Genomic DNA, 12,633 nt, shown 5'->3' with positions numbered 1-12,633 from the left:
TGAAAGGTTGCAGTGATGAAGATTGTAGCCGATCACATGTTGTTGAGTGCGTGAAAGCAGTGATCTCGTCATTGCAACTCAACTTCTGCACACTAATGAATGCTTTCATCATAACTAACAGTGCAAACTCTGTGTAACTAAGAGATTTGTTAAATAAAATGGGAAATTTTGGTGCAAGTCCAGAACTCAGTCACTGATAAACTTGTGCTGTTTGATTGACAGCTCCAGCGATTGTGAAGGGAGCGCTCTTTGATAGCTTTCCTTTCTATATATAATTTAATTACTGTTTAAATAACAGATTATTTTCACCCTACTAAGAGAAACAATGTGAAATTGATCATTTTAGTCACTGGTTTGATTTATAGACACAGAGACAAAGAACATCTGACTGTACATGAATCTTTATATATCAGATCAGGCATTAGAATTAACAGTTACTTACATGTTGTTGCATTACTGTCGAGTCCGTATCGTAAAAGTCTGTTTGTAAAGCCTGCACCAAAATGCGATTGATTTACCAAAGAATTCACAGTAAAATGTACCGAATACAAATAAATAATGCTCAACTGAGACATTCACATTGTTGAAAATAGATAAACATATTCCTAGCATTAGGATCCTTTGAAAGGTAATGTTATTTTTAGTAATTTATCGCTGTTCTCTCCTCGTCATCTCACTTACACACCAGTGGGCTGGGCTAACGTTGCAATGATAAAGTAGGCATTGATTTCTTCTGTGGAGATAGGCACATTCCTGGATCAGTTGATCGCTGGGCCTGGTGTCAATAAAAGCTTTTATTGGACTAACAAGGAAGTTTTCAGTTATGAAACTTACAGGATATTCTTATAAGAATAAGAGCTCAAGGAAAAGTTGATCTCTCAATTCATGACCCCTTTAAGAGGCTTATATTAATTGTTCCCTGCAAAGATGTTTTATTTGAGCTGTGAAACTGTCTTGGTATATCTGTTGTAGGTGGATGAACTCCATTGGTTGTACAATATGGACAGACAAGGTTAGTTATTTTGTCATGCTAGCCTCATGTTAAGACATGTAATGTTGAAGTATTGTGGCAATAGTATCAAAACAGTGTGTTTTAACCTGAATCCAAGTACAGTGTCTTGCCCTATAGACTTCCATTGTAAATTCATTATTGTTCAACACAAGTTCGCTTGCTTTTACAAACTGAGGGAAGAATCACAATTATTTTCTGGAGTAATCGAAAGCATCATAGATGCTTTTGATAGGCTGAACTTGTATTGAACCCAGAACATTCCTTTGAAATGATCTAACAGTAACGTTTCTAAAAAAACAAAAACAAAACAAAAGGTATAAATGGTGTGCCTCTGAGTGTTTCGTGCAGGGCTCATTTCATCTCAATATGTCAGATCTGTTGCCATTAAGCACAGCATTGCTTTTAAACTGCACATCCACAATCCAGAAGGCAGCATGTAGTTTTCTGTAAGCTTGCACACAGATCTCATGTACATTTTCTGAATCTCCTTTTGTACCTTATATTGTTGTAGACTAATGAGGTGAAATTGCCGCATGGTTCCAATCAAATCAGGTTTGAACTACTGGTGCTAATCTCTCGGCGCTTATTAAGAATTTACGCACCTGTGTGCGTTTTATGGATTCGTGTCAGCTGACATTTAAAAATTTGTTTGCTTGTGTGTTAGATTCGGCATTAGCTGGTGGCTCAGCATTCGATAAATCACTCATGCGCATGTGTTTAAAGGGCAAGGAAGTGTACATTTATGAGTGGTGTTGTAAAAAATACAAGGAATACTGTAAACAGACTGGGAGATAATGACTATGGCCAATCTAGAGATATGCAGACCAGCGTATTTTCAGATTTAATTAGTCAATCTTAAGGAAATTCTGTCATCTTAAAAATGCAATGCATTTTATTTATATGCATAATATTTTATATATATATATATATATATATATATATATATATATATATATATATATATATATATATATATATATATATATATATATATATATATATATATATATATATATATATATATATATATATATATATATATATATATATATATATATATATACATACATACATATACATACACACACACACACACACATACATACATATATATATAATATGTGTGTATATGTGTGTGTATGTATATGTGTATGTATGTATGTATATGTATGTATATATGTATGTATGTATGTATGTATGTATGTGTGTGTATATATATATATATATATATATATATATATATATATATATATATATATATATATATATATATATATATATATATATATATATATATATATATATATATATATATATATATATATATATATATAATATTATAATACACACACACACATATATATATATAAAATCAAAATCGTCAAGTTATGTTTACCACAGACCTTATTTCACTCAGGAATGTAAAAACTCCATTATAAAAACCCATAGGAAAATCTCAAGGGAACCACTGGTGAATTAGTCTTCTAAGTTTTGCATCCCTGCACCACTCTTTTGTTTCCAAATCTGTTTTGATGTGCTTCAAAGGGAAGATCATCTCCAAGAAATTGCCTTAAAAGCACTATAAAAAGAAATACAAATATAGATGAACTCAGTAGTCAATCTCACTAATCGACTTGTCGACCATTATGACTCATCTGGATTTTTAAACTTGAAATGATACGTGGATGGCATGTGGATGGCTGTTAAATATAAAAAAGGAAGGAGAAATGAGAGGATATGGAAAAAAAGGGGGGAGGGGGTTCAGTGAGAGCTATTCTTGGATCTTTCCGTCCTCAGCCATTTCCTTCATTGATTATTATCTTACACTCCTGCACATTGACTCACCAGCTTGCTGTTAATTTTGTACTTTCACACTTACTTGCGCGTCTGTCCATGTGTGTCCATTTAAAGATGGAGAAAGTTTTTTTTTTTTTTCTTTCAAAAGGCTCAATATTGGTAATTCATGCAGAACATGCCCATTTAAAAAAAAATAAAAAAAAAGTTTATAAGGGTACATTTTATATATATATATATATATATATATATATATATATATATATATATATATATATATATATATATATATATATATATATAATTTTATTTATTTATTTTTAAATGGGTCATATTTAAAGTTTTTGTCTTCACTAGATCATTTCAGATGGTTCTATGGTGTAAGAAATTGACAAATATTCAATGTAGTCTTTCAATTAAAATGGCATTTTTATTCTTTATATTTTACATTTTTTTTAAAAAAATGGAAAAATGCTGTTATGGATAAACTATAGCATATTGCACCATGTGACAAGTCAACTTTCCAAAAATATTAAGTGTACAACTACCCATATAATAGCGTTTTATGTTGTCAATCATGATGATGTACCTGCACTTAAGGCTACATTTCCTTGGATAAATCATATATATAATTTTCACTGCCAAACACTTATTTAACATGCGATTTTCATTTTGATTTTCCAGCTAGATCTGTCTTGCTTTAAACGTTTAAGTGATTTTCTCTGATAGCTGCTCCACCCGGTGTCAAATTCTTTTACGGAGTGAATGCCAAGGGAAGAGAAAGAGGGAAACTGAAAGAGACTGGAAGCATGACAATTGAAATGTCAGTAAGTGGAGGGTGTCACACAAAGGAAGAGGAAGATATAACAGGACTAGGAGGCAGCAGCAGAAGTGACAGACTGAGGGGAAAGACGGATGTGTTCGAGTAGAGTAGAGGTAGAGGAGGAAGACAGAGATCATCAAAGAAACAAAGATCAGTAACATCAAGTAAAAAGATGAAGTGAAATTCACTGGATACTGTGAACAGTTTAAAGATAGCAGTGGCAAACTGGGAATGGTGTGATTGAAATATTGTATTTTCCATATTGTGACGTGTATCTAAGTGATTTTCGAAAATGAAATAAAATACGTAGGCTGTGACTTGGTTCAATCCAACATGATTTGTCATTAAGACACAATAATTTGCACCTTTATTTTTGCTCCAGTAAATCCATTATTACACAGACTGAAATGTGCTAAAAAGGGACTAATTTTCAATGTTGTGATTGGCTATAGCATCATTTTTAGCTGCACTTTGCAGTTTAGAATTTAATCAGTTTAGTGTCAATGCAATGTTTCACACAAGAAACATTCTTCCTTTCAGAAACAGAAGACTGTGTGGACCCGAAAGGTTTGTTTTAGAGAGTTTACCTATTTTTAACTTGCGCAAAACCTAAAAAATTGCAACAAAAAATGTAACTAAACAGAAACCCCTCAAGTATTTGTGCTTTTACAGTAAGTACTTTGGGGTAATCAAAAGTTGAGATACAGTAGGTACTCAACCAAAATGCCTATTATCGTCACGAGGCCGCAGCATTAAAGGATTAGTTCACTTTCAAAATAAACTTTCCTGATAATTTACTCACCCCCATGTCATCCAAGATGTTCATGTCTTTCTTTCGTCAGTCGAAAAGAAATTAAGGTTTTTGATGAAAACATTCCAGGATTTTTCTCCAAATAGTGGACTTTAATGGAGCCCAAACGGTTGAAGATCAAAATTACATTAAATTATTAATTAACTTATTTTCAACTGAAGAAAGAAAGACATGAACATCTTGGATGACATGGGGGTGAATAAATTATCTGGAAATTTTAATTTGAAAATGAACTAATCCTTTAAATATAACACATACACATCATGAAGGTATGTGACATAATTATCTATGTATCATTGTATACGTATAGCAAACTCAACCCACAGTTACTTGAGTTACATAATCAGATTACTTTTTAAAAAATAATGCATTATTTTTAAATTTACAGCAAATTAAAGTTGCTTTTTCAAATAAGTAACACAAGTGAGAAAAAGTAACATAATGCATTACTTTGCATAGAAAGTAACTAAGTAACACAATTAGTTACTTTTTTAGGGAGTAATGCAATATTGTTCATAGTGCATTTACTAAAGTTACAGGGTTAGTTAATCCAAAAATGAAAATTTCTGTCATTAATTACTCACCCTCATGTCGTTCCAGTACCGTAATACCTTAGTTTATATTCGGAACACAAATTAAGATATTTTTAATAAAATCCAAAAGCTTTCTGACCTCCCTATAGACAGCAATGTCCTAACCAATTTCAGTGCCCACAAAGGTAGTAAAGACATTGTTAAAATAGTCCAAGTGACTGCAGTGGATCAACCTAAATGTTATGAAGTGACGAGAATACTTTTATTGAGCAAAAAAACTAACAAAAATAGTGACTTTATTCAACAATTTCAATCTTCTATGCTGTTCATGTTGTAAACACAGTGCAGCACTTCCGGGTTCTATGTCAGAACGCCGACTCATTATTGGCAGACGCAGTTCATGTGAGCAGCACGACGCATGCCTGTGATCCTGATGCATGAGCCGGCCAATAATGAGCCACGTTCTGACGTAGAACACGGAAGGGCTGCACTGTGTTTACTACGTCAACAGCATAGGATATAACCTGTAAGATTTTGTAAATAATCTGAATGAAAGACAGAAATGGACAGGAAATCATGGGAAACTAATCTTATAAATCACATCATCTCATGGTCAACCATTATATCAATCAGCTAATCAATAAGTAAAGCACCCTGTGAGGTGTGGAACATCTGGCTGGCCAGACAGGCAGGCGGGTTGTGTCTCAGGTGGACACATTGAGAATTCCAGCTGTGCCCTTCAGATCAGAGAGGCCCATCGCTGTAGCTCAGCCCTCCCTGTTCTCTTCTCAGCACCTGTCATCCTCTTTCTAATGAACACATTCAGCCTGGCCTAGCGCTCTTGCCACCCTGTCATCTCTCGTTAGCTCGCCGCATCGGGGCCGAAGGACGCGCCCGGCAGGTGAGCCACCAGGAAACGGTAATGAATTACCGCCTCTGTTGGCACAGCAATACTCATATCTGTCTGACAGGGTCAAGGCGGACCATCAAAAACAGAGGCGGTGGATCCCAGTGACCTCCACTGCAGATACTTTCTTACTTAAGTCTAAAAGTTATTGAGTTATAAAGTGTTTTAATTCCTTTATTTTAATATTTCTTTTATATTTATGAAAAAATCATGGCATTTTTTCACATGGTTGATGTGTTGAACCTTGAGCTTGCGCTTCGGTCGCTCATCAACAACAAAGCAGGAGAATCTCACGCAGCCAAAATGATGATTGTCAGTACAACAGTGTTAACAGCCTTACATTCTTCAAACTGTTTTTGTGTGTGTCTCTTAAAATGCAAATGAACTAATGCTCCTAACTGATGGAGAGACTCGGGAAGAAGTTACAACTTTTAGAATGAAACTGGACATTTCTGAACGATTAGTGGATACGTTTTTGTAATTGCTGTGGAGTTGATTCAACTCATCGACTAACATGTGCCGTCATGTTAAACATATTTTTTCACATTGTTGATATTTAAATTACATTGAATTATTAATTATTCAATATATACTGTAAATACAAGGTATACCACAAGGCGACTCATTTTTGAGTGCAAAATAATATTTGAATCAGAGTTTTGAGTCGATTCAATAAGCCCAAAGTATACTTCACTTTTGCAAGCGTCAGCGTGTAGCGCGTGTGACGCGAATTTCGTCATCAGAAGACTGCGCGCACTGCCAGATTTTTGTAACTGTTCACACATGCACGGGTTGCACATGTGCATTTAATTTTTTTGCAGTAATTAGTTTATCTACTAGGTGGCAACCGTGCCCTGGGGGCGTCGATTCACAAGGTAGTCAAAGAAAACCTGCATAAACAGAAAAGACCGGAACGCATGCAAGCTACAGGGACAATGGAGGCCTACATAGACGACAGATTGTGTGAAGAGGTTAGAAAGTACCTTCAACTCTAGCATGAAAGAATATAATGATGTTTACATGAGTTGTAACTCATGGGGAGAGATTGCTCAAAACTTGCAAGGCTATGTGTTATCGCCAATACTGGTATATTGTGGCATCCTGAGGTCAGAGTTTTGAATTGGTTTATTGAAATAAACTCATTCACAGAACTTGATTGTTATCCTTTTTGCCACTGAAGCTTAAATGAGAGATGCTATTAAAACAAAACATGAAAGCTAGTATTAACAACCAAATAAAAAGCACAGTTCTTTGATCTTATATGGTCAGCAAAAGCATTAGAAATCTATTGTGAATATTCAATAAAGTGGCCAAGCCTAGTATAGAAAGGCAACCCATACTTTTTTCCAGTTTCTTTGCGAGAATAAAGCTGGGTGACTGGAGATGGCTGCTTTTTAATTGGTTTGCTAATTTAGATGAGGGTGGTAAAGAAAGCTCGGGGAAGATTAGAGCGTGACAGTGGCTTGTTTCTCTCCAGGCTGGTGACGTCTTTCATTAGGGCACTCCTAAGGCTTGTTGTCATAGAAATTGTTGCCAAACTAACCAAAATAGAGCAGCTAAAGAGAAGTGAAGAAGTTGGTAACACGGCAACAGAAAAGAATCTGGTGTGCATATGTGTGTGGCTCTGGGGAGGTGATTGAGTACGTTCTCCTTAAAGAAAGCCTCAATGAAGCCATTTTAATGCATTATGAACACAAACCTGCTGTGCTATGTCACTGTTATATTTCAGTGGGATGCTGTCCGTGTTTTGGCAGTTTTATTATTCTTTATTTAGCCACTGTTTGCGTCATTGTGTTTGGAAATGGCTGACGTGGTCATTCTGGCTGTCAAAACCAGCAATTCATGACAGAATTATCTGGCCGGCTGGGGACATTTCAAACTTTCAAACTGTCAATCATAATAGATTTGCTGTGTAAAGGCAAGAAAAACTTAAAATTGTCAACACTCTGACATGACCATTGTAAATAAAATTGCTAATCTTATCTTAGCGTCTGTTTTAAATTTATTTAAATAATTTAAATTAAAAATGTAATTACAAAAATGAAAAATTATATTATATTATATTATATTATATTATATTATATTATATTATATTATATTATATTATATTATATTATATTATATTATATTATATTATATTATATTATATTATATAAACATATGGTAATAAAATCACCAATCCAATCTTAGCATCTGTTTTTAATGGATTACATGCATCAAATTACATTTTAAAAATAAATGTATTTAAAATTATGTAAATTAACAATGAAATTGCAAAAATTAAAAATTAAATTACAAATATTGTTTGTTGTTGTTAATAATCATCATTATTGTTATTATTATTATTTGACTAGCCATTTGTTGCTCAGACCTGACAACCTTGGATACCGCCCTGAGTGAGCTGCAGAAGTCCGCTATTTCTGTTTCTTCCCTGTTGCAGCTGTACAATGTCTACACCAAAAAAACCTTACAAATGTTCTGTTATGGATGTACCAACGAACATAAGACCGAGGACACCGTGGTTGAATTTCAGTTATGAAGGAAATGTGCCTTCATAACTGAACTGCTTCACAAACGAGGGTCAGTTCAACACTGGATTTGCACAAAAGACTAACATGACGACACATTCTAGTCGATGAGTTGAATCAACTCCACAGCAACTGCATAAATTTATCCACTAACCGTTCACAAACATCCATATGCATTCTAAATGTAGTAACTTCTTCCTGAGTCTCTCCATCAGTGTCCGTCTCCGGTTTGAACAATGTAAGGCTGAACACCATTGCTGACAATCGTCATTTTGGCTGCGTGAGATTTTCCAGCTTTGTTGTTGCCAGAGTATCCAAAGCGCGAGCTGTTAAAGCTCTGCCCTCTTCTGGAAAGGGGGTCGGGAGCAGCAGCTCATTTGCATTTAAAGGGACACACACAAAAACGGCATGTTTTTGCTCATACCCAAATAGGGGCAAATTTGACAAGCTATAATATATGATCTGTGGGGTATAATAGGTCTTGTAAAAGGGGTATAATAGGTCCCCTTTAAAGAAAGGATTTCTGAACCCGACAGGTTGTCAGAGAACTCCTCTACAAGCAAATCATTAGGAAAAGTAATTACATTAGCAGATCTTAGAGATTATTAGGATATTAAATGCATTTTGTGGTATTCTGTGGGAGTAACAGATGGGTCATTTAATTGAAACTTTTTGTAATTCACCAAATGCAACAAGTGAAGCTGAAGCAAAATCTTATTGGCCCTGATCCTTACATGTCCAACCTTATCTTAATTAAATGTCACATTTCGTGTGGTGTTCATTCAGACATATAGCTTCTAAATAGCCTGCTGCAGCAAACAAGAGTCACTAATTAGTTATAAATAAGCTATGAATGTTGTTGATTATGTGCTTTTGCGCAGGCCTTAATTACCTGTATGAAATGGATGGCACCGTTAATTCTTAATTAGTGGTCATTTGGTTCCCTTAGAATGTTCCCTTTTAATTATGCATTTCCACATGTATTGCTTACTAAATAAAACGTATTCCTCAAAACCTGACAGATATGAAGACCTCTATGGTAAACTCAAAACCATGGGGATGTTTGCATGTGTATTTAATGTATTTTTCCACCATCAAAGTGCAAATGTTATTCACAGTTCCTGGAAAACTGCAGCCAGTCCCACCCTGACCTTGATCTCTTGTTGTTGGTGGGGTCATTAGGTGTATTATTAGTGGATTTTAACAGTGGTTTTCTTCTGTGATGCTCTCATTACTTCCTGTGTGCTTCAGAGGTGCACTTTCTTTAACACCTGTTGGCCTCTTTCCCTCTGTGTAGACGTGGCTAACTACATCATTAAGGCTTCCCACATGTGACCAGACCAGCGCCGGGCTGACAAGAGACCTTCATCTGGTCTGCTTTCTCCCACACACTCCTTATGTGAGATTTTGAGGCGTTTGTGGATTTGCATATGTTAATAGAATGAGTCGATAATGAACATTGATGTGATGGGAGCAGAAGATCGGCTCAGCAAAGCATGGAAGACATTATCCGGCCTCATTACAGAGACTGCTCATCACACTGCTTCACTCAAACAAAGTCCTTATAAAAGCAGATCTGTGCATGTTCTTTTGCTGTTTAGATCTGTGTTTGTGATGTAACAAATGAAATCAGAACACTTCAAATAGAATATTGAGCTACACAGCGAATTGATTGTAGAATCATCATTGAACAGAAGCAGATACATTATATTTACCTTTTATTTAAATTTTCCATCTATGGGGTTATTTCTGAAGAAAATGTAAATGCCATTTGACCATTGCAAATCCTTGGTTGCTGTGGCACTGATTTTCTGGGTTGTTGCTAGGGTGTCCTGGGTGGTTACTGTGTGGTTGCTAGGGTGTTCTGTGGGTTAAGGTGGTTACTGTGGTGTTCTTAATGGTTTATAGGTTGTTGGTGGTGGTTTATATGTGTTTGCTAGGATTTATATGTGTTCTCAACGGTTTATACGCTTTTTTATTCATTTGGTGTTGAGTGGTTTATAGAGTGTGGGTGGTTACTTTGGTTGTAATACATCTGCTAAAATGTTCTGGGTGGTTAATATGTGGTTTCTAGGGTGTTTTGGTGGTTACTATGTGGTTTCTGTGGTATTCTGGGTGGTTTCCAAGCTGTTCTCGTGGTTACTAGATGGTTGCTAAGCACCCTGCTAAGGTGTTCTGGGTGGTTGCTATTGTATTCTTTATTTTCTGGTTGGTTTATAGTATAGTATGGTATATACTACCATATATAGTGTTACTAGTGTGTTCTGGGGGTTACTAGGTGGTTACTAGGGTATTGTGAGTGGTTTATAGTCTATGAATGGTTACTTTGGTTTTAATACAGTACATCTGCTAAAGTGTTCTGGGTGGTTAATATGTGGTTTCTATGGTGTTCTGGTGGTTACCGAGTGGTTGCTAGGGTGTTCTGGGTGGTTGCTATTGTATTCTTGGTTTTCTGGTTGATTTATAGAATATAATGGCATATAATATATTACCATATATAGTGTTACTAGGGTGTTCTGGGGGTTACTAGGTGGTTACTAGGGTATTGTAGGTGGTTTATAGGTGGTTCCTAGATTAGTTCTGGGTGGTTTATAAGGTGTTGTGCATGGTTTATAGGTTGTTGCTAGGGTGTTCTGGTGGTTTATATAGTGTTCTGGTTACTAGGGTGTTATAGGAGTTTCTAGGTGGTTACTAGGGTGTTCTTAGTGGTTTATAGAGTGTTCTGGTAACTAGGGTGTCCTGGTTGGTTTATAGAGTGTTCTGGACTAGGCAGATGCTAGGGTGTTCTGGGTGGTTACTAGGTGGTTTCAATGGTGTTCTGGTGGTTTATAGAGTGTTCTGGTTACTAGGGTGTTGTGGGTGGTTTATAGGTGGTTGCTAAGGTGTTCTGGGTGGTTTATAGAGTGTTCTGGTTACTAGGGTGTTGTGGGTGGTTTATAGGTGGTTGCTAAGGTGTTCTGGGTGGTTTATAGAGTGTTCTGGTTACTAGGGTGTTGTGGGTGGTTTATAGGTGGTTGCTAAGGTGTTCTGGGTGGTTTATAGAGTGTTCTGGTTACTTAGGTGTTCTGGGGGTTACTAGGGTGTTCTGGGTGGTTTATAGAGTGTTCTGGTTACTTAGGTGTTCTGGGGGTTACTAGGGTGTTGTGGGTGGTTTATAGGTGGTTGCTAAGGCGTTCTGGGTGGTTTATAGAGTGTTCTGGTTACTTGGGTGTTCTGGGGGTTACTAGGGTGTTCTGGGTGGTTTATAGGTGGTTGTTAGGGTGTCCTGGTTGGTTTATAGAGTGTTCTGGACTAGGCAGATGTTAGGATTCTGTTCTGGTGGTTACTATGTGGTTGCTAAGCACCCTGCTAAGGTGTTCTGGGTGGTTGCTAGGGTGTTGCAGGTGATTAACTGTGTGTTCAGTCATACTGAATGTGCAAACTGTAGTGCAAATGGCGCTGGTCTAGTTACCTAATACCTTGTTCAAATCAACAAATATGAGCCTTAGCAAGTACCAATTAATTAAAAAAAACTTAAAAACTTCTGAGTGAACTAGTATGTTGCAGTAATAGTGCAGCATGAAATGGGAGCGGAGTCCACCCTACTGCTGCCGCAGGGAGAAGAGCTTATCAAGTGGAAACAGTGCTACGGTGGGGGTGGTGCGTGTGTGTGTGTGTGTGTGCGTGATACAGAGAGATTTCCCACTCATGGAGAGGAAACCCTGTCTTGACAACATGCCAGTAGTGCTGTGTGGGTGTATTTGTGTGTCACTTTCTGTGTGTGTGTGTGTTTTACACTCCAAAAACGTTTCATTTGAGGGCATGCCAGAGCCGCTCAGTGAACAGATAAAGACATTAAACGTTTTTATGATCTCATATCTCCTCGGTTTGGCCTGTCCAACTACCACCGCTGCTTCATGAGGCTCAAAAGAGATTACATGACTAATCACGGTAGTCATTAAGCTCATCTTTCTTGCCTTTTCACCACGGCCAGCTTTGATCTATCCAGATCTACCTGTGGTAATGTGTTTAGTAAACCGTGTCAAATAGATAAGCTTTGTTTTCTCTTCCCTGTGCAGCTGGACAATGTGGACGAGCAGGCGGCACAGATCCGCAGAGAGCTGGACGGGAGACTGCAGCTGGCCGAGAAAATAGCCAGAGTAAGAAACTTATACCTGGTTCAGTCTTTTCGGTGGAAACACCTGACGAATAATGGAATTACACCTGAGATTTAGTGTCTTTTGTT

At 36.6% G+C, this 12,633-nt stretch overlaps 1 protein-coding gene across 5 annotated transcripts in view; it reads left to right on the top strand.

Annotated features, from left to right (window-relative positions):
* Nucleotides 1-12,633, top strand: part of cadps2 (Ca++-dependent secretion activator 2) — a 182,509-nt gene that overhangs the window by 79,138 nt on the left and 90,738 nt on the right. For all 5 annotated transcript variants that reach the window (XM_067380104.1, XM_067380101.1, XM_067380102.1 and 2 more), the window contains exon 4: nt 12,467-12,547. In XM_067380104.1, the coding sequence (XP_067236205.1) occupies nt 12,467-12,547 (81 nt within the window). The remainder of the gene's footprint in view (nt 1-12,466; nt 12,548-12,633) is intronic.

Source organism: Chanodichthys erythropterus, chromosome 24 (assembly GCF_024489055.1).
Source record: "Chanodichthys erythropterus isolate Z2021 chromosome 24, ASM2448905v1, whole genome shotgun sequence".
Taxonomy (NCBI): Eukaryota; Metazoa; Chordata; class Actinopteri; order Cypriniformes; family Xenocyprididae; genus Chanodichthys; species Chanodichthys erythropterus.
This window is presented reverse-complemented; position numbering and strand designations above follow the sequence as displayed.